The sequence below is a fragment of the Ictalurus punctatus genome, chromosome 10, assembly GCF_001660625.3.
Source record: "Ictalurus punctatus breed USDA103 chromosome 10, Coco_2.0, whole genome shotgun sequence".
In the NCBI taxonomy this organism is placed as follows: Eukaryota; Metazoa; Chordata; class Actinopteri; order Siluriformes; family Ictaluridae; genus Ictalurus; species Ictalurus punctatus.
Window position 1 is genome coordinate 482,086 of NC_030425.2, and position 26,447 is coordinate 508,532.

The following is a 26,447-nucleotide window of genomic DNA, read 5'->3' on the forward strand; positions in this document are numbered from 1 at the left end:
CCTGATCCTCAGAGACCCCAACAAGATGTGAATGCCATCCCTGTCATAGATATAAATCAGCAAATTCTACTGCTTCTCTCACCTGTAGTCGTAGTTCCATTGCAAGAAAATAGTACCCATGACTGAAACGTCGTTGCACCAGAGTACTGTTGGAAACAGCAACACAATCTTTCATTTGCAAGTGCTTAACACTTAACGACCACCACTCATGCGACCTTTGGGAAATTTGGATGAATGTATAGTAGAACCACACAATGAACACTATTTGTGTCCTACGGTCTGGCTGTTAGGAGCAGCTTCTTTCAGCTATGGCCCAGCTTGGATGTGCAACGTTAGCCAGAGCTGTGACTTCCCCCCAGTGAGTACCCCTCTCAATGCTTCTATTCCAGTATATGTTGGCTTCCCATCCACCTTTCCTCTCTATGTTTGCTCTGAGGAAGGACTTTAGTTTGTAGGCAACATATCTAGCGACTGTACTCACATTAAGCTGGCCCTTGTCCCCATGGTGTCTACCCACGCCCAGTGTGACAACAATGCAGAGCACACATGTACAGACTCATCGATGGTTCGTATATTAGTTCCCTGATTTAGTAGATGGCACTTTGCCCTTGGCAAACATTTTTTGATATTGTGGCAGAGACAGGGTACATCAGACCCTCCCTATGGATTGGCTGTGATGCTGCAGCCCAGTACGCCTGAAAGGTAAGACTCGTGTACTCCAGACACATATAATAATATTACTGTGCTTTTGTGACCAAAAAGGGACGTTGCACACATCTATCCTTGTCAACAGATTATGTGCCTCGGACCCAAGTGTAACTCTCGAATTTGGTGAAACACCTGTGGGTATCACGAATCATATAAGGCCATTGAATCAGTGGGTGGTGGATTTGCTGCCGTGTTACTTCCCAGTGTCCAAATAGTCTGTAACACTGCATGGATTAACTAAATCTGGTACAATCAACAGTGTTTCATTAAGTATTTGGTCAACGCTTTGGGTCTGGTCATTGAGCAGCTGAGAGAGAGAGAAGGTCCAGCTAAATGAGGGCGTTGGTCAGCTGGACAGAGATCAGAGAGAGAAAAATGAGATAAAACAGTAGTGATAAACAATAAAGCCACACCCCGAACAACAACCAATAACAGAATAGGGAGGAGACAGAACAGAAACATAACTAATGCACGTGTCCACAGTAAACTATGTCACAATTGTCAAAATCCGAAGAGCATGCGCACGCTGAGCACTCGTGCACGTAGCTCGTGCATGCGCGCGCCCTCTCATCTCTCCGAATGCGCTGCCAGACAGGGAAATCGTTGCTTACTAGGGAGGTATCACGTATGAAAGCCACCACATGCATGCTTAATCCCCTCCCTACAAGATTATTTCAATCTTGTTTTAATTCTTTGTGCCCTCAGCATTATTAACAACTCTCTGTGTTCTGGTGTCGTACCAGCAGCATTGAAAACTGCTGCTGTAACCCCAGTTCCGAAAAAGCATAACGTTGATTTGGACAACTAAAATAATTATCGTCCCATATCAAACCTTCCCTTTTAGGCAAAAATTTTAGAATGTGTTCTGGCGTTATAACTTCACAATCACCTTACTGTTGATAATCTTTTCAAGCCCTTTTCTGAGTCTGGTTTCTGTAAACTTTGGTCAAGGTCACGAATGATCTGTTAATAGCCTCAGATTCTAGTTCTCTTTCCATCCTTATTCTTCTTGATCTTAGGGCTGCTTTTGACACTGTCATTCACAACCACTTACTCAACCGACTTGAACTGTCATTGGTGTTTCTGAGACTGTTATAACTTGGTTTAGATCTTATCTCTCTGATCACCACCAGTTTGTTTTTATGACTGGTTTACAGGGTCTGTTCCTACTGGTGTACCTCTGGGATCAATTTTAGGCCCCTTACTTTTTAGTATGTATATATTTCATCTTGAATTGCTCTTAAGATCACTCAGGCTTAATTATCAGACAATAATTATGATATGTAGACGATACTCAGATTTAAATTCACTTTAGAGTGAATTATCACGTCTATGCAGATGATACTCAGATTTATATTCACTTTAAGCTTGGTCAAAATGTGGATGCTTCTTTTCTCTCAGATTGTATTTCTGAGATAAAAACATGGATGGCCCAAAACTTTTTGGTTTTGCATATTGGCTCTCATCTGCTTCGTAAAGCTGGTTCACTAATGTTGAAGGTAAACGGCTCTGTTTTGGAGTTCGAAACTAAATTAAAAAATCTAGGAGTCATATTTGATTCGCATTTGTCTTTTGACCCACACGTACAATCAAGAATTACTTTTTTCATCTCAGAAATATCGCTACACTTCACCCTATGCTATCTTCTCCAGTGACTGAAAGGCTTATCAACACTTTTGTTTTTCTTGTATTGATTACTGCAATGCACTTCTTGCTGGGGTGCCTAAAACCACACTAAATAAATTGCAATGTGTGCAAAATTCTGCTGCTAGGATCCTGACTTGTGTCAGGAGAAATGAACACATCACTCCAATACTGTCTATCACTCCAGTCCTTGCACTGGCTCCCGGTCAGGTTTCACCTTAAGGCACTGCATGGTCTGGCCCCTCTGTATCTGTCTGCACTTTTAACTTTATATACTCCCAAGCATCATTTGCGCTTCTCTCGAGCTATTTTACAGACACGGTTGTGATCTGTAGAGAACAGGGCTTTCTCATCCTAGACTCTGGAATGCACTCCCTGCTCATATTAGAGATGCACAGAATTTAAGCATTTTTAAATCTAACCTAAAACCCCCCCTTTTTTTTTTAGTTTAGTTTATTTAATGGCTTTAACCATTTTGTTTTCAAGTCTGTTTGTATGTTCTTGATATTTCCTTATTGTGTAAAGTGCCTTGAGAGCTGCTTTTTTAAAAGAAATATTATTATTATAACTCACCTCTTGTCTTTCTTTAAGTCCTGTTTTCCAGACACACTCATGTTGGAGGTCATGTCTCCTTCTTCAGATTACAGCAGGACACACGTTTACTTCACTCCAACATCGGTGTGTTAAATCAAACCCTGTATCAGCACAGAGTTCACTTACAGGAAATAGTCTCTGTATCAAGTCATAAAACAACCTGTGTACATTCAAACTTCAGTACAAGCCCACAAAACTCTTCTGCATCTAGTGTACATTCAGTGTGTTTATATATTATAGCTTTAGATGTAGATACTCACTGTGTTTTTACTCCTGAAATGGAGTACTGCACGAGTACCTTCTACTTTTTTATTGTGCAGAGGGCAAAGGGCAGTAACTGTGGACAGGTAATAAATACACACACACACACACACACATATGTATTATTATCAGACAGCACTCTGATCCATGGAGCAAAAGCCAAGATAAAGGTGGTTGAAAAGAAACCACTTAATTAAAATACAATGCGAGCTCCTTACCTTTTACTAGTTTTATAAACAGGATTTATTTGCAGATTTATTGGCAGTCTTTGATCAGGTCAATAAAGTACAATTTCTGAAAACACCTGCCAATACAGAGAATTTTTACAGTCTAATAAAAATTTTTTTTCTGGTTTTATCTAAATGGAAAAAAGAATTCTGATCTTAGTGAGGATTAGTGTGTACGTAGTTTGTATGTGAATAAATAATTTAAAATATAAGTGATGATGGAGCTGATATGATCACATTGCTCAGATGAATAACTCTTACTCAACTTGTTAGCTCTTCTTTTTTTCCACATGTGTCTCTGAAACATTTACATTTTAAACTATTTCTGTTGTGTTGTCAGCTTATTGCCACATTTCTGGTTTTTCGTGTATTTTCTCTTTTATCAGACATTAAGACAATAAACAAACTAATCTAAAGCCTGATTACTGCACCTGTGTGAGTTCATGCCCCGCCCACTTTCAACACTTCAACCAACATATTTCCATTTAGTGAATTTACTTTGTGAAGCCTCTTCCCTGTCTGGCATTGACCCATAATCTGAATTTTTTTATTTATTTATATATCTCAGTGGTATTAAATTCATTGTTATTGCTCATTTTCTGAAAAAAAATTAAGGATTGTGTGTGACTATACCAGCAAAATTTTCTATTTATTTACACATATATACCTTTGACTGGCACCCTGTCTTGTGCCCAATGCTTCCTGGAATAGGCTCCAGGTTCCCCATGACCCTGAAAAGGAGTAAGCGGTAGAAGATGGATGGATGGATATATACCTTTGTCTGAGTTGCGCTTAAGACTGTAATGACATCCGAAGTCAGAATCCTGTAAAGCCCATTTCTTTCATTCTGGCAGCAGCAGTTTGTAGATTTAGATCCCTAATGAGTAAACCAGAGGTGACGGTGGTGTGGAAAAACTCCCTGAGACTACAGGAAGAAGAAACCTGAAGAGGAACCAGACTCAAAAGGGAACCCATCCTCATCTGGGTGACACCAGATAGTGCGATAATAAATTGTTTCTCTTACACAGCTGTATGCTGTAAAGTCAAACAGGACCAGCAGCGGCTCTGACACCAAATCAAACAATTCTGCTGCTGCCAAAAATTAAAAAACGGTACAGCGGTCTTCCATCAGGCCAGCTGGGGTGACGCCAATGACACTAGCAGCAAACATCTGTTTCTCCATCACAGTCGCAGGACTGAGGTGCATTCTGTGATTCCTGAAAAACACTCAAACACACAGCAGCAGAAACAGCAGCAAACATCTGCCACAGCATGACCTTGTGCTTCATCAGTGGAGCACTGAGGCCTTGTGCTGATGACAGAGAGGCATACTGGGAACTTTCAAAGTGTGAATTGGGTGGAGAAACAGCTCCCATTAGAAATTCAGCTGGAGTACGCCAGTTCTGCAGGGTGTGAGAGCCACAAGAAGGTAAGATGTAGTCAGGCAGTGGGAGTGTGACTTGATAGTAATATTCAGATTAAATAGAGAAAATATAGTCACATTACCCCTGTTCTTATCTCAGATCATTACCTCATCTCATTTACAATGTGTCTTAGTCTTAATATATACAATCGTTGTGTGTTGTGCTCGATGGAGCTTGGAGCTCGTGTGGCCAAACTAGGGAACTACAACTTCCCAGAATCAGTATTCTGTTTTTAAGCATTTTATTATGAGGCGCCAATTAGGGATTAAATCAAACTTTACTTATGCGTTCATATATGAAACACTTGCATACACATATGTAAATTACTCACACGTACATGTGTACTATGGAATCCTCAAATAAATACATATGAAATGCTTGCACACACCAATGTGAAACGCAGACCAACACCAAGACTACACTCATGCACACATACAAGTTAGACACATGTGTATACACTAATAAAACACTCACACAAACTCCACAAGTGCATATAGACTAAAAAAACACTCATACAAACTCCATACATACATATACACTTATAAAACACTCACACAAACTCCATACGTGCATATACACTTATAAAACACTCACAAACTCCATATGTGCATATACACTTATAAAACACTCACACAAATGCCATACGTGCATATACACTTATAAAACACTCACACAAACTCCATATGTGCATGTACACTTATAAAACACTCACACATACATATTCTCTACATACACACATATGTGTGTATGTGTATATGTGCAAATAATTTCATACATGGTTGTGCTAGAAATTCTCACAGCGAATGGAAGTGTAAAAAGACTACTAAAAAGTCTACTGGGTTTGCAATGGCAGATCGATTTAACTGCATCTACCCAGTTACCCCACGTATTCTGAATAAGATGAATATGAATCACTTTCCATTATGCAATAAATGCCATAGTGAAATTGGCACTTTCATGCATTGTTTTTGGCATTATCCAATCATTACAAAGTTCTGGGATGGCGTGGCATGGATGATGGGTGAAATTCTTAATTTACCATTTAATAAGGACCCTGGGTTTTTCTTGTTTGGTCTTACTAAGTCTTAAAAATTATAAGAAATATTTTTAAGAAAATATTCTTAAGAAATATTTAACTCTATTTTGGTTTTCTTCAAAGTAACATGTGACTGTCGTTTGGTAAGTTCAGTACCACGTATCGAACCAAAATGTGACATACAACCCTAGCCATGCTTATATATAGTCCTTTATCTAGATTTTATACACATTACAACATTATTCAGACTATAATAAAGAAAATGCACAACCGTACGGGTGTCAACTTTTAATTTAATCATTTAAACTGTTATTACTATAAATTAACTGATATTAGCAAAACATGTGCCATTTAGTTGTAAAAGTAAAAGAGAGGTTGTGAAAGATGTCCACTGTCCTCTACTGAATCACACTGGTCCCATGCCTATACGCCCTTTAACGAAACATAAACATAAAAACACATAAAAGCTATTACAAAAACACCACCCACGAATTACAGCAAAAACGAAGAAACCTTGCACTTTCCCCACGGTCCCTTACTTTCTCTGCCTTCCTGGTGTAACTCATACTGCAATGGCTTTTGCGGACCAGTGCTCATTATATCTAGCGAAAATAATCGAAAGGAAGCTTGTGAAACATTATTAGCTTTGTCCTTGTAGCGGTAATAGTGTGTAGATTTTTTGGGCAAGTCGTTTCGGAGTTATTGCCGTTAATCGCTGAATAAGTGACAAATATCGAAAACAGTCGGTCGGTACACGTGTAATGACAGTTATACGTTTTACTTTCCATCTGCCTGCTAAAGTCTTATTTTTGAACACGTTTGAGTTGTAGAATGTTTACGGTGAACCAAAAACACTGGAATACTAACACAGAGGATCTGTCTGGTCACCTAAGTGAATTTATATCCTGCAAAAAATATTAGCGATATCAGGTAAGAAAACATTTTCCCTGTTCTTTTCTGTAACAATCTTAACCTAACGTTATGTTTTGTGTTCATGTCCTTCATTTCTCTTTTAATTTTAGACAAATAAATATGTTCATAGTGGATCAAATAGGCGGGGAAACAAATATTTGGCGTTGTGTTGATAAAGTTAATTGAAATTCAGATAGTTTGTTTACACAGAAGACTGGTGTGGTTTGCGCACAACCTAACGTCATAGAGCACGAGATAGTCCACGTTCATTGGTTCTTACCATCTTGTCAGGCCAATGGGAAAGGTAGAGGGGCGGGATGTAAAGCTGACGCCTTACCTGTCTCTCTCTGTCAAATGTCAATTTTTTTTTTTTTTAACATTATATTGATGAATGTTCGGTATCATTAAATGATCACATTTAACCATTAGTAAAATGTGCCATGTTTCACAGGTTAGTGGGGTCATATGAAATTGACCCCAGTTTGACCAGGAATATCTCCACTTGTACATAAAGGACAACATTTCTCCGTTGTGAGCATGCCATCAAAAAGATGGCACCCTCACGGTATAGACCACATGTAGTGCTTTGCAGTTCTACCAGATATGTATAATTATAACCGCAGTTAATGTTTTTAAAGAGGCAATGTATTGTGCTGTATTTCACTGTATTTCGCCTACTATATAGTAGGTAAGTACGCAGTTTTGGATGTGCTCTCTTGTTTTCCGTAAAACGGTTGAGCACTGCCATGTGTGAATGTGTCCTGTCGCACAATGCAGTGAAAACTCCCCCACGACGTTAATAGTGTGATTAAGGTGTGTACATGTCTGTAATACACCTGTGTGAAATTGGCCCCTCACCCAATGCAAAACATCATCAAAAATTTCAATCGTTTGTGCTGGTTTTTGCCGTAAATTTTTTTGTTTGTGCTGCTTCGGATTTGGAGATATTAAAAGGTCATTCTGGGGTCACTCAGCCCCCCCCACATGCTCCAAATTCACCCCAAATAGTCATAATCGTTTGTGCTGGATTGTGCCACTAAAAGTTTCGTTTATGCTGCTTCCGTTTATGAAATATTAGACATTGAATTATAGGCGCAAATCTCTTTGGTGTAAGCACCCTTTCAGGGTCGAATTGCTTTTTCAAGACTTTTTCAAGACAGATCATATCATCATTTGTTCAGTAAACAATGATTGAACTTTTCGTTTATTTACAAGGAGTATCATCAGCTACACTTCACTGCCACCACTAGGTGTAAGTAACATTGCTGTTCAAGATGCTCTTGTGGAAATTAGTATTAAATTAGTACAGGAAAAGTAGATATAGTTACTAAATCAAAATTCTGGCCAGTGTAAGTTCAATGTTTTAACACTGTCAATTACAATATTATTATTTAACTTCAATCATAATGGTACACCATTCAAGAGAGCTAAGATTGTCAGTGTTTATTGAACAGAAATCTCATTGCTAATAGTAGTATGGCTAATGTAGCTATGAAATGCAATTTACAGCTGCACATGGTATCCATGTTAGTTTTTTGAATACATTGTGCATCTAGGGGTCAACATTCCCCTATTGGTCCTAATATAAGATATAATATCCTTATATATTATTACTATATTATATTTTCCTTGTATTCTGGCAAATACAGTAATACATGAAAACAAAATCTTTTCCCTTGTTTAAAGGAATAGTTCGATACGGGGTAGAATACAAATTGTCACTATATGCTGATGATTTGTTATTGTATGTAACCGATCCTATTGCCAGCTGTCTTGAGTGTTCTGGAGTCCTTCGGTGTCGTCTCTGGTTATAAATTAAATTTAGATAAAAGCGACTGTTTTCCCTTTCAATACTGCAGCATTTTCTCCCCAACAGTCAGATCTGCCGTTTCGATTTAGTCAGTCAGGTTTTAAATACCTAGGTATCAACGTGACACGTTGTTTATCTAATCTTTCTTCAGCTAACTTCACTTCCCTTATCTCAATGGTTAAATCAACATTCAGAGTTGGGGTAACTTACCCCTTTCTCTAATTGGCAGGATCAATGTCGTCAAAATGAATATATTACTGAAGTTTCTTTTCTTGTTCCAGCAAGTGCCTCTTTCTCTGACAGAATCATTCTTCGATTCATTGGATAAGATAATTAGTATATTTATTTTGGGAGGGAAGCCACCAAGGGTTAGTAAATAATTGCAGAAATGTAGACTTAGTGGAGGACTTGCATTACCCAATTTTCAATTCTATTACTGGGCTGCGCACATTCATAAACTTTGCTACAGCCTTAAATCTCCTGGATCTTCTTGGTCTAAATTGGAACTATTGTCGTGTAGGGAATCCTCTTTACCTGCTTTGCTTTACTCCTCTTTACCTACAAAACTCTCCCAATATACTGATAATCTAGTTGTCCTCAACACACTTATGACTTGGTATCAGTTTAGACGGCGCTTTAAATTTGTAGGTGCATCCTCTTTGGGTCCTTTAGACAACAACCATCTATTTCCTTCATCGTGTTTGGACTCCACATTTTCAGTATGGTATAACAAGGGTATTAAACAAGTTAGAAATCTGTATGCCGATGGTGTGTTTGATAGCTTTGCCAATCTGGCATCCACTTATGATCTTCCTGTGGCGCATTTTTTTTTCCGATATTTTCAAATTCGGAATTTCGTTTCTAGATGTTTTCCTTATTTCCCCTCTGCACCTCCTGAACAGGTTGGGAAAGCTTGTTTTCAAACAAGCCGCATCAGAGAGGAATGATTTCTAGGATTTATGATTTTATTCTGGTGCTAGGTAGTGAGTCGAGTAACAAAATTAGGAATGCGTGGGAAACGGAGTTAGTAGTACAGATAAGTGAGGAGTGTTGGGAAAGTGCTATAGGGAGGGTACAGTCTACCACTTCTTGTGCTCGTCTTGGACTTATACAGTTCACAGTTTTAAATAGAGTCCATCTGTCCAAGTCGCGACTTTCTGTGATGTATCCGGACATAGAGGACAAGTGTGATAAATGCCATGGTTCTCCTTGCCATCTTGGCCATATGTTTTTCTTCTGCCCTGATCTCCATGGTTTTTAGTTAGTTCAGCAGAAATGTTCAGCAGAAATGTACAGCAGAAGTTTTCAGCAGAAATGTTCAATAAAAATGAAACTGAAAAAAAAAATACATGAAAACAAGTATGTACTGTACATTACTTTTTTGCGTAAGGATTATTTCAGTGAGTAATTATGTTTTGCTTATGCCAGATGCCCAAGAAAGCAGCAATCGACAGGGATTCCATTTTCACAGTCCTCTGATCATCAAAAGAGGCCATAGTCCAAAATGGTAACATAGTTACTCCTAATCAGAGCATCTGGACAGAGCTTAGTGAGCAGCTAGAAAACAAGATCACTGCAAAGGCTCTATATACTTCTGTTAAATTGAACAGACACAACATCTGGACTGCTTTAGGGTTTATTTATCAAAGTGATAATGAAACAAGTGGCACTAGTGATGACACTGATTTTGAGCCAGGGTCCCTTTCCCCAAGACCAAAGGTTTGCTGGACTTTTGATCTTCAAGTTCCATTTCAGAAATGGATTGAATTTATGCCTGAAACAGTTCAATACAAAAACAAGTGCTCTAAAACACAAAAAAGGGAATACACAATTTTGAAGCCTGACATCTTGACGCATGTGATAAATCATTACATTTGGGAAGACGTGAAAGCCCCTGCACATTTGTCTTTAAAAGAGCCAAGGTCTATCCATCAGCCACAGAGAAATACATAGAAATCAGAGGCAACTGTAAGGAATGTCATGGCCACATTCACATAAAATGTGACCGAGAACCGAGGTGCTCAAGTGTTTAATTAAAAATACTGATGACTCCCTGCACACTGGCTGTTCCAAGCGTGTGATGTCTGGTAACTTGCGTGTGCAGATAGCCAAAGAACTGTGTGAGGGTAGAATGGAACCCTGTGTATGGAGGGCATCAGAGGCAACAAAGCTGATGGATTTTGGAGATCCTGAGCCAAGCCATCTTCCTAATTTAGCCACCCAAAGCAAAGCAATAGAGAAATGACTTAGAATTAGGTGAAAAGGATCATATTATGTCACCTCACAGTGGTAGCATTAAAGACATTGGACTGGACAAGTTCTTCTGTCACTACTGGAGTCAAACACAAATGTTTATGTACAAGACAATATCCAAGAAGTCTACTAAGCCCACTGTGAGTTTGGATGCAACTGGCTCAATGGTGAGGAAACTACAGAGACCAAATGGCATGTCTGACCATATTTTCTTATATCAGGGTGTTCTGGCAGGGGATGAGAGTTCAAGTGTCCCAGTGGAGCAAATGCTGTCAGAGAGACACAATGTTAATGCAGTAACACATTGGCTGACAGAATGGATACGTGCAGGTGCACCAATTCCAAAAGAGGTTGTGAGTGACTTTTCTCTGGTTTTGCTTGGAGCTCTGGTCAAGGGTTTTACTCCTCATCCTGATCTGAAACCTACATCAGTGAATGTTGTGGTGTCTTACTTGGTAAAGTGTCAGCAAAAGTGCCACCTTGTTTTGTTCGGGTTGATGTTGCACACTACATCAAGGTGATCTGCCAGTGGGACTACTTGAAAAAAAACACATCGTATTAATGATTTCTTTGTGAGGTCAATGGCACAGCTTCTCAACTCACAATCGATGGACAATGCAAGAGAGCTACTACACAGTATTACTGCTGTGGCTCTCAGCGAAGCAGAGGGAAATGACAGCTCTGGAGCCCCCCTTATATCAGAAAGATACAAGAAATACCTGAAAGCCCGAATTGTAATAGAGTGTGTAATCATTCCACATGTAGAGGGTAAGGACTTGGAAAAAGTGGATCCATTTGACCAAACACAGACAGACCTACAGCAGTGAGTGACAGACATATTTGAGGAGAGCAGGTCACTTGCCATGGCTAATGGTGATCATGATAATATGCACTTCCTCCCTGAGATTATTCCCAATATAATCTGGCTTGCAAGTTACTTACCACTTTGGACAGGGGTAATGATCCCTCACTTCCGAAACACCAACATCAGCGCAAGTTCAGCCAATGTTGAAGCAGAGTTCAAAAACATCAAATGTGGGCTCTTCAAGCATGAAAACTTGCCTATTCGGGTGGATCAATTCATTGCTCGACATCTGTCCTTCATTGAGGGCAATACGAGAATTTTTTCTGCAAAGCAAAAAGGTGAAGAAAATGCAGCTGTCGCAACAGTGATCATCACAGGAGCCAGTCCACTACCCACCACAACTTGCAGTGTAGACGGAAAAGCAGAAATGGATGCTTCCTGTTCTGGGAAGTCTGACGCTGTCACAAACACTAATCCAACATATGAAGACGCTGTTGACAACTGGAGAGGCCTAGCGGTTCCACCCAAAAAGAGGAAGAGGAAGTCATACTTCTCTCCTTGTCCTGAATGGCTCCATGCAGATCCATCTGTGAGGGGGGGGAAAGATGGAAAGTGGAACTATTGAAAAATGGAAATACAGCCTGTTAAACTCAGGAAATCAAGAATCTCTGTGCTGAACACATGTGCATTTCATGCTTTTTTTCAACGCTTATGTTGTGCTTTCTGTGATAGTGTCACTTTTGGAAATATTGTTTGCAGTGAGGACTCCAACAACCTCCTCCAGCTAGTGAAAACAATCACCACAAAGGGTCTGAATGCACAGGTCTACATACAGAGGGCAGAGCTGCTGAGTGGAATAGTCAAAGCTGACCAATTGAAGTCTGGTGCTCTCCAAATCGATGCACAGTGCCACACCCCCCCATCATTGAAAAGTCAGTGACACAACGTGCACGTGTTTCCTTCACACAACAGTGCTCCTCACAGTATTGCAGTCTCAGCACAGAAGTCACAAGGAAAATTCCACTTGTTTGTACTTCTGTTGCTGTACTGCAGGCTTCTGGCATGGCTCATCTTCAGACCGCGGTGGAAGAAGGCCTTAACCTTCCGGAGTCCCCCTGACTCAGGCCAATCCAAAGTCCGTCACAGTGTCCTTCTGCATTCAAGACAGTCTCTACCTCAGGAAAAGTGCTCTGTGCAGGGAAAGTTTCTCACAGTTACAGTCTAGGAGAACTTCTGTGGATTGTTACATTCTTTGCATGTGCTTGTACATGTATATGTGGATATGTTTAAGTTTTACCACTACTGTTTTATCTCATTGCTTTCTCTCTGATCTCTGTCCAGCTGACCAACACTCTCATTCGGCTGGACCTTCTCTCTCTCGGCTGCTACATCTCTCTGGGTGAATATCTGCGTCATCAGCTGACACATTTGACAGTGGATGTTACAGCTCTGCTCTTCACCTGTACCCCCAGGGTTTCCTCATCCTCCCGCTTATCGTATCATTCAATCGGTGACCTATGCCCATGTTTCTACTCAAACTGAGGCTCATCTGTCTCCCATGACCTCTGTGGAGGGCCCATTTATTCTTTCCAATGTTGATGACAGTAGCTTTGCTACAAAAACACCACCATATTACCCATCATGTCCTAATTATTCTGTGACAAGTCCTGTTCCCTCCCCAGTGTATGATGGTGATTCTCAATAAACTACATACTCTGTTACCCTTGTGCTTTCCTGTGTCTTAAATGTTTTCCACAGATCTAAGAAGAGTTTAGAGAAATTATTCACTGAGAGAAGAATGAAAAGGACTGTGTAATGTGTAGCATATGAGCAGCATAGCTTTGAGTCAGTGGCTTTAAGTGGAGCAGTGGCTCAGGCTTTAAGACCCAGCTGAGTCAGTTATCTGTGATTAGGACTCCTGACATCAGTGTAATTCCTGAAGTATGAGGCGTGTCTCCTGTTTGAATAAGTGTGCAGACTGGAGCTGAATTGAAAAGATGGAATTATTTGGTGTTTAATGATGAACACATTGTGTAACAGTGCTGAGACAGCAGAGTATTAATTATTGCTGATATTTCTGTTTAATTCTAGAATGATGGAGGGAAAGAGATCAGACTCACCAGAACCCAGCTGTGTGTCCATGAAGAGCGACTGGTCAATGGAAAAGCCAGTTGTCTTCAGAGACATAGCCAATTCTGCTGATGTGAGGTCAGTACAATGAGGTGTTTTACAGCAGTGTTCCACCTGATCAAACTCACTGGTCTCATTATGAAGTCCTGCATGAGCTTTATCAGGTGTTGAAGCAGTAAAACACTAAACTGTGCAGTGCTGCAGCTCTTGGACTAGCAGTGAGGAAAACTGCTTTAAGAGTTCAGTTCAGCCTGCAGTCCCTGAGCTAGAGGGTCTATGGTGCTACACAACAACATTTACACCTGGGACATTAATGACAATATAAATATTTTATTAGCTGTGGATATATATATATATATATATTACATCATGTGTTTTGGTTGTTCACAGACCACAAAAGAAGAACTCAAACATCAGCAGAAATCAATTGAAGTGCATATTCAAGGTGTGTGTCTTTTTAATGTATGTATCTTGTGTGTGAGTAGGTCTCAGGTTTTTTATTTAAGATAATGGCAATTTACAGTTTTATTGATGCACAGCAGCATTATGGGTAACTGTGTGTTTCTAACCAGGAGCTGGAACACAAAGTCATCACTCTGATAAAGAATGAGCTGAAGAGTTTTAGGAAGCAACTGAGTCCAGATTACCCAGCATGCACTGAGAAGGAGGTGGAGGATGAGGCAGATCTGCGTCAGAGAGGGAGTGCTGAAGATCACACTGCACGTCCTGAAGAACATGAACCACACAGATCTCGCTAACACACTGCAGAACAGTAAGAGCTCTGAGCCATGGCTTTATTCCATCAGGTTCACTTTAGAGAGAGGAAATAGTTTTAGATAGGAACACTTTTAGTTTGAAGTTTGATTTTAGTATCATGTACATCTGCTGCTTTTCTGTTCTGTTCGTGGTCCAGCTTGTGGTTACTCTGTACAATGGTCCTGTTCCTTCAGTAATATTTAGTAGATGAATCAGGAAAGAACAGCAGCATTTGAAAGAATCTAACATTTTATATTGAGCTCAGTGATTTTGCATTAAAACATGTTATTACTTGGTTTATTAGAATCTCTGATGTCTGTGTACCAGCCAAAGCTGAAATGCAACCTGAGAGAGAAGTTTAAAAGTATTAATGAAGGAATCTCACAGCATGGAAGCTCAGCACTTCTGAATGAGATCTACACAGAGCTCTACATCACAGAGTATTGGAGTGGAGACGTCAATAATGAACATGAGGTGAGACAGATTGAGTCAGCATCCAGGAGACCAGCAACACAGGAGACACCCATCAATTGTAATGATCTCTTTAAAGACAAGCCCATCAGAAGTGTTCTGACTAAAGGAGTTGCTGGAATTGGAAAAACAGTCTCTGTGCAGAAGTTCATTCTGGACTGGGCTGAAGGAAAAGCAAATCAGGACGTCACCTTCATGTTTCCACTTCCCTTTCAAGAGCTGAATCTGATGAAGCAGAAAAATCTCAGTCTGATGAATCTTCTTCATCACTTTTTTCCAGAAATAAGAAAACTACAAGTAATAGACTGTGACTCCTACAAAGTGGTGTTGATCTTTGATGGTCTGGATGAGTGTCGACTTCCTCTAAATTTCCAGAAGAATGAGAGACGGTGTGATGTGACAGAGTCAGCCTCAGTGGATGTGCTGCTGACAAACCTCATCAAGGGGAATCTTCTTCCCTCTGCTCTCCTCTGGATAACCTCTCGACCAGGAGCAGCCAATCAGATCCCTCCTGAGTGTGTAGACCTGGTAACAGAGGTACAAGGGTTCAGTGATCCTCAGAAAGACGAGTACTTCAGGAAAAGTATCAGTGATCAGATCCTGACCAATAAAATCATCTCACACATGAAGTTTTCAAGAAGTCTCTACATCATGTGCCACATCCCAGTCTTCTGCTGGATCTCAGCCACTGTTCTAGAGAGAATGTTGGGTGAAGCAGAGTGTGGAGCGATCCCCAGGACACTGACTCAAATGTTCACACACTTCCTGATCTTTCAGATCAAACACAAGGACCAAAAGTACCATCAGAAATGTGGCCCTGATCCTCAGCAGACCAGAGAGAGTATCCTGGCACTGGGAAAACTGGCTTTCCAACAGCTGGAGAAAGGCAACCTGATCTTCTATGAGGAAGACCTGAGAGAGTATGGTATTGATGTGAGAAAAGCGTCAGTGTACTCAGGAGTGTGTACCCAAATCTTCAGAGAGGAGTTTGGGCTTCACCTGGGGAAAGTGTTCAGCTTTGTACATCTGAGTGTTCAGGAGTTTCTGGCTGCTTTATACACATTTCTCTCCTTTATGTTTAGAAAGACAAATGTGCTAATGGAGCAAAGCACTGGACTTTTTCATTTCTTCAGAAATCCAAACATGCCTGATTTCCTGAGGAGTGCATTGGACAAGGCCTTACAGAGTGAGAACGGACACCTGGACCTGTTTTTCCGCTTCCTTCTGGGTCTCTCACTAGAGTCCAGTCAGACTCTCTTACGAGACTTAATGCCACAGACAGGAAGGAGCTCTCACAGCAAACAGGAAACAGTCAAGTACATCAAGGAGAAGATCAGGGAGAATCCATCTCCAGAGAAATCCATCAATCTGTTCCACTGTCTGAATGAACTGAATGATCATTCTCTAGTGCAGGAAGTACAAACTTACCTGAACAGAGGAGGTAACAATCATCTCCGTGGAATCAGACTCTCTCCTGCTCAGTGGTCAGCTCTGGTGTTTGTGTTATTGAACTCAGATCAGGACCTGGATGTGTTTGATTTAAATAAATATGACCCATCAGATGAATGTCTTCTGAGGCTTCTGCCTGTGGTCAAAGTCTCCAGGAAAACTTTGTGAGTATTTTTTTAATTATAAATGTATTACTGCATGGTTTGTTATTTTAATGTAACACTAAACTGCACTGATTGGATTAATGCTCGTTAATAGTTAGTCTAATAATCTTTTAACAATGCTCTGGTACTGTTACAGAAGATTGTTTCACTTTTTAGACTAACACATTATGTCTGCACTGAATGGCATGTGAGAGAGAATAATGATTATTCTTATTAGTCTTATAATAAATTGTAGCTGAGAGATTGTGTAGCGCAGAAAGACGTTCCTGCTCCTAGAGTGTGACCCAAGGTTAGAAACCAGGGACACCTCCAAATTCTCAGAGCACCTAGGCATTGTTGCGTGACACTGATTACTCTCAGAGGTTTTGTCCTTGGACAAACCCCCGACTTTTCAGCCATGACTGAAACGGTCTCACGTGCAATATGCCCAACGGTACGATGTTGGCTACTGCTGCCATAAGCCCCAACAGTCTCTCATAGAGATTGGAGGGGATGCCCTAATCCAGCTTTATCTTGCTCAGTGTTGATAGGATTGACCCTACTCATGTTGGGAATAGAAATGCCCTTATTGTAGTAGAATTCCATATAACCCCTAGGAAACTTGTCCTCTGCACTGGAGAAAACATACTTTTCTTGAGGTTCAAATTTAGCCCCAAGCTCTTCATGTGGGCAAGAGCTCAATGTTGAATCACCAGCTGCCTGAGTCGTGCTAGAATTAAGCAGTCATCCAGGTAGTTTAGTACACTGATGCCCTGGAGTCGCAAGGGAGCCAGAATGGCATCCATACACTTTGTGAAGGTGCAAAGGGATAAAGCCAGCCTGCTGGGAAGAACCCCCTATTGGTACACGTTGCCTCTAAACGTGAACCTCAGGAACTTCCTGTGACAGGGCGATATTTCTGTGTGGAAATATGTGTCTTTTAGATCTATTGTCACAACCCAGTCCTCGAAATGAATCTGCGGAACGATAAATTTGAGCCTCAGCATCTTGAAACTGTATGTCCGAACAGTACAGTTCAGATGACGTAGATCTAAAATTGACCGCATACTTCCAGGAAATAACGGCTGTAAAACCCTTCCCCCCCAGGGACAGAAAAGTATAGAGATTTTTCTTTCTTTTTTTAAAAAAAGAGAGGAAATGAAGAGTCTTTTTGCGAGCATTACACAAACGACCGACGTGCAATTTCACTGAAGATAATAAGGTTGATATATCATGCGACACGCTTAATTGCCAAGTCACCTGATTACAGCAGGTATAAAAATCGGCTTGATGTTATACAAGCTTCAGATACCGATCACTCGTGAGGGTGCTTCCCATAGCATAAAGCTCACGCACCGCTGAGTTCCCTTTGAAAGGGAACTGCTATTTATCATCAACAACAGCAGCCACCTTATAATATTTGTTCAGATTTACTTTAGCTTTTGTGTTTGTTACATTCCATACTGGACACGGTATCAGAATCTGTTATAAAGCCGGACATGGTACCGGCTCCATGAAGACAGATAACATCAGGGACTTATTGACCTCACTGTAAAGTATGACTAGTATTGGCATGTTGTTATCTGGTAGCGTAAAGTTCTATTATTCTTTATTTTCTGTAATAAAATGCACTATATCTGCAGTGTTGGTTGTTGAAACTTTAACACAGATCAGTGTATTGTTTGTAGGCTTCTCGTTATCACATGTGTGTATGTACATGACCTAATGGTCTTATAATAAATTGTAGCCGAGAGAATGTGGAGTGCAGAAAGACATCTCTGCTCCTGTAAATGTGCTGATGTGGTGTCCTGTCCTCTGATTTCTGACATTTCTATTACATGTTCACCTTAGCTGGATTATGACTGTGTTTGTGTGTTTGAGATCAGTTTTTTGATATTTCATCATTTCTCTTCCAGGCTATATGAGTGTAATCTGACAGAGGAAAGCTGTCGAGTTCTGTCCTCGGTTCTCAGCTCAAACTCCTCCAGACTGAGAGAACTGAACCTGAGTAACAATAAACTGCAAGATTCAGGAATGAAGCTGCTCTCTGCTGGACTGCAGAACCCACACTGTACAATGGAGATACTGAGGTACACACACACACACTCTCTCTCTCTGGTCTGAGGTATTTTTCAATTTACAGCTGTGTTTTAATAAATGTTCATTCAGTTTTCATCTATGCCCATTTTAATAGAATTTTAAAGTGCTCTTATTATGCTAATTTAAAGGTTCCTAATTTTGTTTTGGCAGTCTCCTACAATAGGTTTACATACATCCAATGTCAAAAACACTTGAATTTTCTCATAATATACATTGCAGCATCTCCCCTTTTCTCACAGTGTCTGAAATGGTTTGATCAAGGATCTGGTCTCTCTAAACCCCTCCTTTCTGAGAGCTGAAATGTCCATTACCATATCTGAATTTCAGCTCCAGAAGCTTCCTCAGCACTTGTTTACACAGTGATACGAACAGTAACAATGGTGTCGGTTTTACCTTAAACATTGGAAGAAGTAGCTGATCAGCCTGAACCACCATCTCAAGCACAATTTGAGCAGGATCTTTCTCAGTGTTAAGTTTTAATTTCGTTTGGAAAAGTATATGTTGTTCGCGGGCAGCCAGTGAAGACCATAGGCGGGCATTATGCAAATTTATTATAAACCTACGTAGGTTCGAGCAGGAAGATTTTGTGTAGTTGAAGTTTTCAGAGCTTAAACTGAGTGTGTTAAGTGTGAGGAGGTTTTTTTTCTTGCAGGATGTGTAACTGCAGTATTACAGATGAAGGCTTTGCTGCTCTGGCTTCTGCTCTGAGGTCAAACTCCTCATCACACCTGAGAGAACTGGATCTGAACGGTAATAATCCAGGAGAATCAGGAGTGAAGCTGCTCTCTGATCTACTGAAGGATCCACACTGTAAACTGGAGACACTACAGTGAGTTACTGACTCTGCTACTTACTGTCTCTTTACTCAGTATACTTACTGTATTGTCATGATACTGAATAATATTCATAGTGTAATATATAATATTCTCATTGTGTGTGTGTGTGTGTGTGTGTGTGTGTGTGTGTGTGTGTGTGTGTGTGTGTGTTGCTGATGTTTATCTTTCAGAATTAAGAATTATAAACTCACCAGGACTGGTGTATGACAGTAGTCTCACCTCAAACCTATTTTCCAGAATAAAGCAGTTTTGGTGAAGCGTTAGAACCCGTCCCGCATTTCCAGCAGTTTGGGAGCTGAATCATTTATATTCAGATGTAGAAGTTCCATAACAATAACCGTGACTGATCACATCTTTTAATCCAGGGGTTCCCAAACTTTTCCAGGGCAAGGCCCCCCAAATGGCATTAACATTTGACTGAGGCCCCCCTTTTGCAAGATGTCTTTAAAACACATTAAAAATACAGACTCCTGAATATATCCCCCTTTTTTTTTATTAATAATTACATCTTAAATCTTTACATTACATTAGGAATTGATTGTGTGTGTGTGGTTGTCTGACAGTGAGAAAGAGAAAACATACTAGTGGGAGGGATGGGCACACCAAATTGTTGAGGCCCCCCGGGCACCCCCTGGCCTCCACTTTGAAAACCACTGCTTTAATCCTCTCTGCTACAAGTTACTTCAGGCTTTAATAACATATTTTACAATCCAAAGTCAAATCCTTCAGCATCTACAAACAACACAGAGATATCATCACATCATCACACTGTTTACACAAACACACCTACATGTGTTGTAGCTGTTTATAGCTTATTTTTTAACTCCTTTTTTAATCTATTTATTCAGTGTGTTTCTGCTCATCATGGCTTCATTAATTTTTTTGTAACATGACATTCTGTCTAGTATTTTGTAACATTCATTTCTACACAGATGATTGATTCACAGTTGTAATATTGATTTAATCCTTTTTTAAATAAAAAAAAAATGTTCCTTGTTTGTTCATTTGTTTTAATAGTAACAAGGGTGGCTTGACTTTAAGATATATATATATATGTGTGTGTGTGTGTGTGTGTGTGTGTGTGTGTGTGTGTGTGACTGAAAACCTTTAAATACACGCATTGAATGTATTCCTGCCATTTAATACAGTTTTGTACTTGTGTTGTATAAATGTCATTTACACTATGTGTAGTACAAAATATACAGCGTATAGAAAAAGCACACCAAAAACCACAAATAACATTCAAGTCTGTTATGTATTATACAAAAACAAACCACCAAATATATACAGCGAACCCACACCAACAGTCACTCTCGCAGAGGAAAAAGTCCTTTTTAAGAAATATATACAATGGATAAAATCTTTTTTGCATTGTCCTCACACATTCTCAGTCCGAATGTGAGCGGATCCTACGTTCAGCCTGAATAATGAGTCCCACTGCTGAATCTCTGAGAGAAAAAAGGAAGTGAAATCCTGGAGGAATGTGGCAATAATACACAACATGTGAAGGGACATTCATCTGAGCGCCCTCTTCCTGTTGCCTCTCTCCCTGTTTAAATTCACCTCCGTAAACATTTGCACCGTTACCTGATGACTGTAACTATAACCGGTGCTGAGTCCATGTAAAGTCTTGTGATAACGCGAGCACGGAGCCAAACACAATGTGGATGATGCCAACTAGACAGTGCTAATAGCTAACGTGCTATTAAAATAATTATTAAAATAATTATACATGCAGATATACATACTCAGCAAAAAAAGTAACGTCCTTTTTTCAGGAGACTATTTTAAAGATAATTTTTTAAAATCTGAATAATCTTTACAGATCTTTATTGGAAAGGGTTTAAATGAAGTTTTTCATGTTTGTTCAATGAAGCATAAACAATTGTACATGCACAACAGTTTACAGGCAGTAGGTGATTACGGTCATAGTTACAATAAGTTGGGACACTAAAGAGACCTTTCTACTGACTCTGAAAAACACTGAAAGACACCTAGGGTTCCTGCTCACCTTGCGTGAACATGCCATAGACTTGCTGCAGGGAGGAATGAGGACTGCAGATGTGTCCAGAGCAATAAACTGCAATGTCTGTAATGTAGGACACCAGCTGATGGGAAATTACATGTAACTAACCATGTGTGCCCCAGACGTGATCAAGAACTTGCAAATGCCTTGGTGGAAGAGTGGGAGAACATCTCAGAGCAAGAACTGACCAATCTGGTGCAGTCCATGAAGATGCACTGTAGTACGTAAAACAGCTGGAGGACACCAGATACTGACTGTTCCTTCTGATATCGACCTCCACTTTGTTCAGGGACTCATTATTCCATTTTTGTTCCTCAAACATCTGTGAAACTTCTACAGTTTATGTCTCAGTTGTTGAATGTTTTAGGTTAATGCAAATATTTACACATGTTTTGCTGGAAATAAAAGCAGTTGAATGTGAGAGAATGTTGGGTTTTTTTTGCTGAGTATATAAACATGGACAAAGTGCTACATAGACTCACCCCCCACCTCCAGCCTATGCCACTGAAGGTAAGAGTCCATATCTTTTTAAATGAACCACATTAAAATTGTCTTTGGCAGACACCTTACCATATCTTACTATGTAATGTATTGGCCCTAGTTTTTTAACCCTAGGTTTTTTTCTAGTCATTTCTTTTTGTCTCTCCACCACCAGATAGGCAGCTTGGTCTGGCATTGAGGAGTCAATGTATTAACTGTTCCAGTGGTCGTTTGAGGAGTCTGCCTGTCATAAGACTGCGGGCGTTCTCCCAGTTGACTCATGCTAGGCTGTGTTGATGGCTAACCTGAAATGGATTCACTCGTCCCATATATCATGTTGGTCTCCTACATATGAAGCATATATGACCTTCAGGGTTCAGTTGACCCTTTCAGTCAGGGTGGTATGCAGGTGGTTGCTTGCGGTGAGTTTCTGTATTATCCCCACTTTTTGTAGAGTTCCATCAATAGCCCAGCACTCTTATCAGGGTCTTCAGCCGTCCGAGGTGGCCCCCAGTGGAAACTTGGGATCAAGTTTAGTGGTACTACTAGTTGGTATTTTTCTCCTTGATCTTTTTGTGTATAGTCTTCCTATACAGTACGCCCTGGTGGTCATTGAAACTGATCCGGTGAGTAGGTGTACTTTGATTTGTTTCACAGTGTCATCTTTATTTTGAGCTTGGGTGATCTCAAATAGTTTTTGTGTTCTCCGAGCCAAAGAGGAAAAGCACCATCCAAGCTGTTATCAGCTTCAGGTCCAAAAGCCAGTGTCTATCATGGTATAGGGGTGTGTCAGAGCCCACGGCATGGGTAACTTGCACATCTGTGAGGGAAGCATTAATGCACAAATATATCTACACATTTTGGAGCAACATATGCTGCCATCCTGAGCAGGACAACGCCAAATATTTTCAAAAATAAATGAAATTCACAAAGTAAAATGTGTTAATAATGTGTTTTCAGTATAGTACCGCATGAACTGAATTTCCAAATGACTTTTTGTTTGTTTTTTGCATTTTCCATACTGTCCCAACTTTTTCAGAATTTGGGTTGTACAAGGCTTTAGATAAATATACAAGTTTGGACATTTCCTCAGTTTTAGTCAAGAGTCTCTAGATAACCAATGATTTAAGGATTTTTTCATTCCTTCAATTTTAGAATTGATGTTTGAGTGTTCTCTGTTAGTGCAATTCTTGGAAATCATAACCCCTAGGTACTTAACCTTCCCTTTAACTGGAATACCCTCTATTTCTTTTAAAGTACAATTATGAATAGCCACTTTCAAAAAAAGAGTTTAGGGTCAGACCTGAAGCCTTTGAAAAAATAGAAATCTTATCATTAACAAGTGGAAGTACCTCTTTGTTATTAAGAAATGTGTGTTGTCTGCAATCTGCCTTTACGGCATTTGGCAGATGCCCTTATCCAGAGCGACTTACATTTTATGTAACTGAGCAGTTGAGGTTAAGGGCCTTGCTCAAAGGCCCAGCAGTGGCAGGTTTGATAGTGGGGGGATTTGAACTCATGACCTTCTGCTCAGGGGTCCACTGTCTTAACCACTGAGCTCCCACTGCCCTGATATTAGAGTCTAATATATTGATGACTTTTTAATTAATTTAGGGATGGATGGTGGAAAAGATATTTACTTGCATTTGTTTCTTACAGGATTTGGAAGGATCTAGTCATCAGTTATTTAGTTAATAGATGCATGTATTTTGTCTAATCCCTTCTTATTGATAGGTGGTGTCTTTGAGCTCCAGCCACCACCCCCCAACCCCAAAAAAAAAACAGGCCTTAAAGTTTTCGCTCTTTCTGAAATGTGCCTTTTTTTTCCCCTCAGGAATAAGAAGTTTCACTAAAACCAAAACTAGCCATACGGAGTACATTTTATGGCAGGTTTACCTTGAGGACACTGACAGGAAACCCCTCGAAAATGAAACCCAGCAAAAATAGTTATTTTCTACTTTTTTAAAATTAACAAATAAAATAAATGACAGAGTTCACCAGAGCTTCACAGGTTGCCACTGGAGTCCTCTTCCACTCCTCCATGACGACACCACAGAGCTGGTGGATGTTAGAGATCTTGTGTTCCTCCACCTTCCGTATGTTTTGTTTTATGTTTTGTTTTCCAAATTGTATGCACTCAAGTGGTGGCTTTGTTTTGTGGTGTAAGGAACGCCAGCCAGACCCAGTGAACTGCACAATAGCTACAGTCCTGGAGTTCTTTCAAAGATGTTTCTCAGTGGGGTGGACTCCTTCTACAATCAGGGTTTACATGGCCACCATTTCGGCCAGCTGAGCCTCTGTGGGGCAAAATCCTCTAACTTCAATGCTTATGTGTGGTGTCAGGTGGCTGAGGCCCATCTGCAGGCCACGCATACCTTCCTGGGACCTTTCTTTGGTCTTGGAAGGTCTGTCAGTGGCCCCATTTGAGCCCTTAGAGTCAGCCTCTGAGAAGCTTCTGACTCTAAATGTAGCTCTTCAGCTGGCCCTGACATCGTTCAAGTGAGTAGGAGATCTACAAGCTCTCTCTGTTGCCCCTTCCTGCCTTGACTTTACTCCTGGATTAGCCAAGGCCTTCCTGTATCCTAGGCCGGATTATATTCCTGGGCAGCAGATATATATTGCTGCCCAGCCTGTGGTGTTGCAGGCTTTCTGCCCTCCTCTGTTCCTCACACCGGAACAAGAGAGAATGCACCTGCTGTGTTCAGTAAGGGCTCTTTGCATTACGTCCACTGCTCCAGCCAGTGGCATAAGTGGGAGCAGCTGCTGGTCTGCTTTGGCAGTGACAGTAGAGGTGATGCTGTGCCAAAGCAGCGCATCTCTAAATCTATAACAATATTAAACACAATATTAGAACACAACCAACGAACATCAGTATCGTTATTGTTGTCTCATCTTCATGTTCCAGTTCTGAGGAATTCCAATGTAAATGTCAAGTACATTTACAGGTTCATCAGAAAAAAACTGAGTTCATTTGTTTCCATAATTTAATTTAAAAAGTGGAACTTTTGTATATTCATAAAAGCAATCTCTATTGCTTATGAGGCACGCGATCTCGCTACGCCTTTAGGCATAAGGGCTCATTCCACTAGGGGGGTCGCCTCCTCGAAAGCTTTGTCCAATGGGCTATCTTTACAGGATTTGTGTGTTGCTGCAGGGTGATCTTCGCCACACACATTCATTCGTTATTACAGCCTGGATATTCATTCCGCCCCGGGCTCGAGTGTCTTGCAGTGACCCTCGGACTTGGGTCTTTTTGAACAGGCCGTACCCTCAGTATGACGGAGTGGGTATTCTCGTTCCCATAGTGTTATGCTAAACGCAACGTGGAGTTCCCTTTGAAAGGGAACGTCAGGGTTACACATGTGACCCTGTTCCCTGAGAAGGGAATGAGACGTTGCATAGCTTTGTCATACCAGGGCAAGCCTGTGAATTGCGTCTTCGCTTCATATAATAGAGGCGGACGGCACAGTTCACAGGTGGCATATATATCACGCATAACGCTTAATTGCTACATCATCTGATCATGGCAGGCCTATAAATAGCCATGATTTTACACAAGCCTCAGATGCCGGTCGCGCGAGGGCGCGCCCGCATAGTGTTATGCTAAACGCAACATCTTGTTCCCTTCTCAGGGAACAGGGTTACACATGTAACCAGACGTTTTTGAATGTGTTTTTGGTTAAATGCCTGAAATAAAGTCTGTGGTTAACACAAACTTAATATATGTTCATGTTTTATACTACGCCATAAAATACATCAGTAATACCCCACTCAGGATTTTTTTTTTTAAAGCTTTTCTGTGTCTTGAAAAAGACGGTTGCGAACAAGTGGATAAATGGGACCACTGAGATTGTCAGGGACATTAAACGTCATTACGCCAAACAGGAAAACTCTTCTTCTACAGCCTTGTTGTGTTTATACTCGCACTCATGCAACTCAAACTTTCCAACTTGTAGATTTATCAATTTGTAGTATTTTCCAGTTGTGTTGTATTTTAAATAAAGACTGACGTAGCAGTGGTGATGTTGAACTCATGCGACTGTGGTGTAGTTCATTTATAGCCTAACTTTAGCTTTTTACTTCTGGTGAGTGTATAGGCTTCAATGTCTTATTAATCTTATCTTAATGAAGGAAACATGTAACCAATTTTTTTGGTCACAGAGTTTATTTTCTGCAATAATCCAAAAGCCAATGGAAAAATCCTACTGGCTTTTTGTCAAAGGAACCGGGGTGATGCTAACTTCTGGGGTGGCCTACAAAATTACCTCATCCCTGCAGGACTAACGACTTCCACATTAGTGTCTGACACTTGAGAGGGGGACACACATTCCTCTCTCTTAATGTGGAGATAAAGTCCATCTCTACAGCGGGACATTATTATA

At 40.4% G+C, this 26,447-nt stretch overlaps 2 protein-coding genes and 1 long non-coding RNA gene across 5 annotated transcripts in view; 1 reads left to right on the plus strand and 2 right to left on the minus strand.

Moving 5' to 3' along the window:
* Positions 1-5,830, minus strand: part of LOC108270747 (NLR family CARD domain-containing protein 3) — a 30,937-nt gene extending 25,107 nt beyond the window's left edge. For both annotated transcript variants that reach the window (XM_053683410.1, XM_017477635.3), the window contains exons 1-4: positions 4,210-5,830; positions 3,426-3,511; positions 3,207-3,283; positions 2,926-3,047 (exon numbers count right to left, since the gene is read on the minus strand). In XM_053683410.1, the coding sequence (XP_053539385.1) occupies positions 2,926-2,978 (53 nt within the window). In that variant the 5' untranslated portion in view covers positions 2,979-3,047; positions 3,207-3,283; positions 3,426-3,511; positions 4,210-5,830. The remainder of the gene's footprint in view (positions 1-2,925; positions 3,048-3,206; positions 3,284-3,425; positions 3,512-4,209) is intronic.
* Positions 5,831-6,430: 600 nt separating this feature from the next.
* On the plus strand, positions 6,431-20,557 carry LOC108270752 (NLR family CARD domain-containing protein 3). 2 transcript variants are annotated; one of them, XM_053683412.1, is made up of 9 exons: positions 6,431-6,824; positions 13,016-13,073; positions 13,766-13,882; positions 14,195-14,249; positions 14,377-14,576; positions 14,865-16,644; positions 18,540-18,713; positions 19,376-19,552; positions 19,730-20,557. In XM_053683412.1, exons 5-9 carry the CDS (start codon positions 14,480-14,482, stop codon positions 19,764-19,766), a joined length of 2,265 nt encoding a protein of 754 aa, XP_053539387.1. In that variant the 5' UTR covers positions 6,431-6,824; positions 13,016-13,073; positions 13,766-13,882; positions 14,195-14,249; positions 14,377-14,479; the 3' UTR covers positions 19,767-20,557. The 2 variants fall into 2 exon arrangements, with proteins under 2 accessions (XP_053539387.1, XP_053539386.1); XM_053683411.1 differs by lacking the exon at positions 13,016-13,073.
* Positions 6,818-12,236, minus strand: LOC128633738 (uncharacterized). The gene is made up of 3 exons (XR_008397129.1): positions 11,812-12,236; positions 11,589-11,684; positions 6,818-11,403 (listed from the first exon to the last, which is right to left on the minus strand). It is a non-coding gene; the product is annotated as an uncharacterized LOC128633738 (long non-coding RNA).
* Positions 20,558-26,447: the final 5,890 nt, after the last annotated feature.

Excerpts from the sequence above, each read along its gene's own strand:
- LOC108270752 (XM_053683412.1), top strand. The coding sequence starts at position 14,480 with ATGAGGCAGATCTGCGTCAGAGAGGGAGTGCTGAAGATCACACTGCAC. Across the intron at positions 16,645-18,539 it reads AAAGTCTCCAGGAAAACTTT|GCTATATGAGTGTAATCTGA; the intron begins GTGAGTATTTTT and ends TTTCTCTTCCAG. Across the intron at positions 19,553-19,729 it reads TGTAAACTGGAGACACTACA|AATTAAGAATTATAAACTCA; the intron begins GTGAGTTACTGA and ends TTTATCTTTCAG.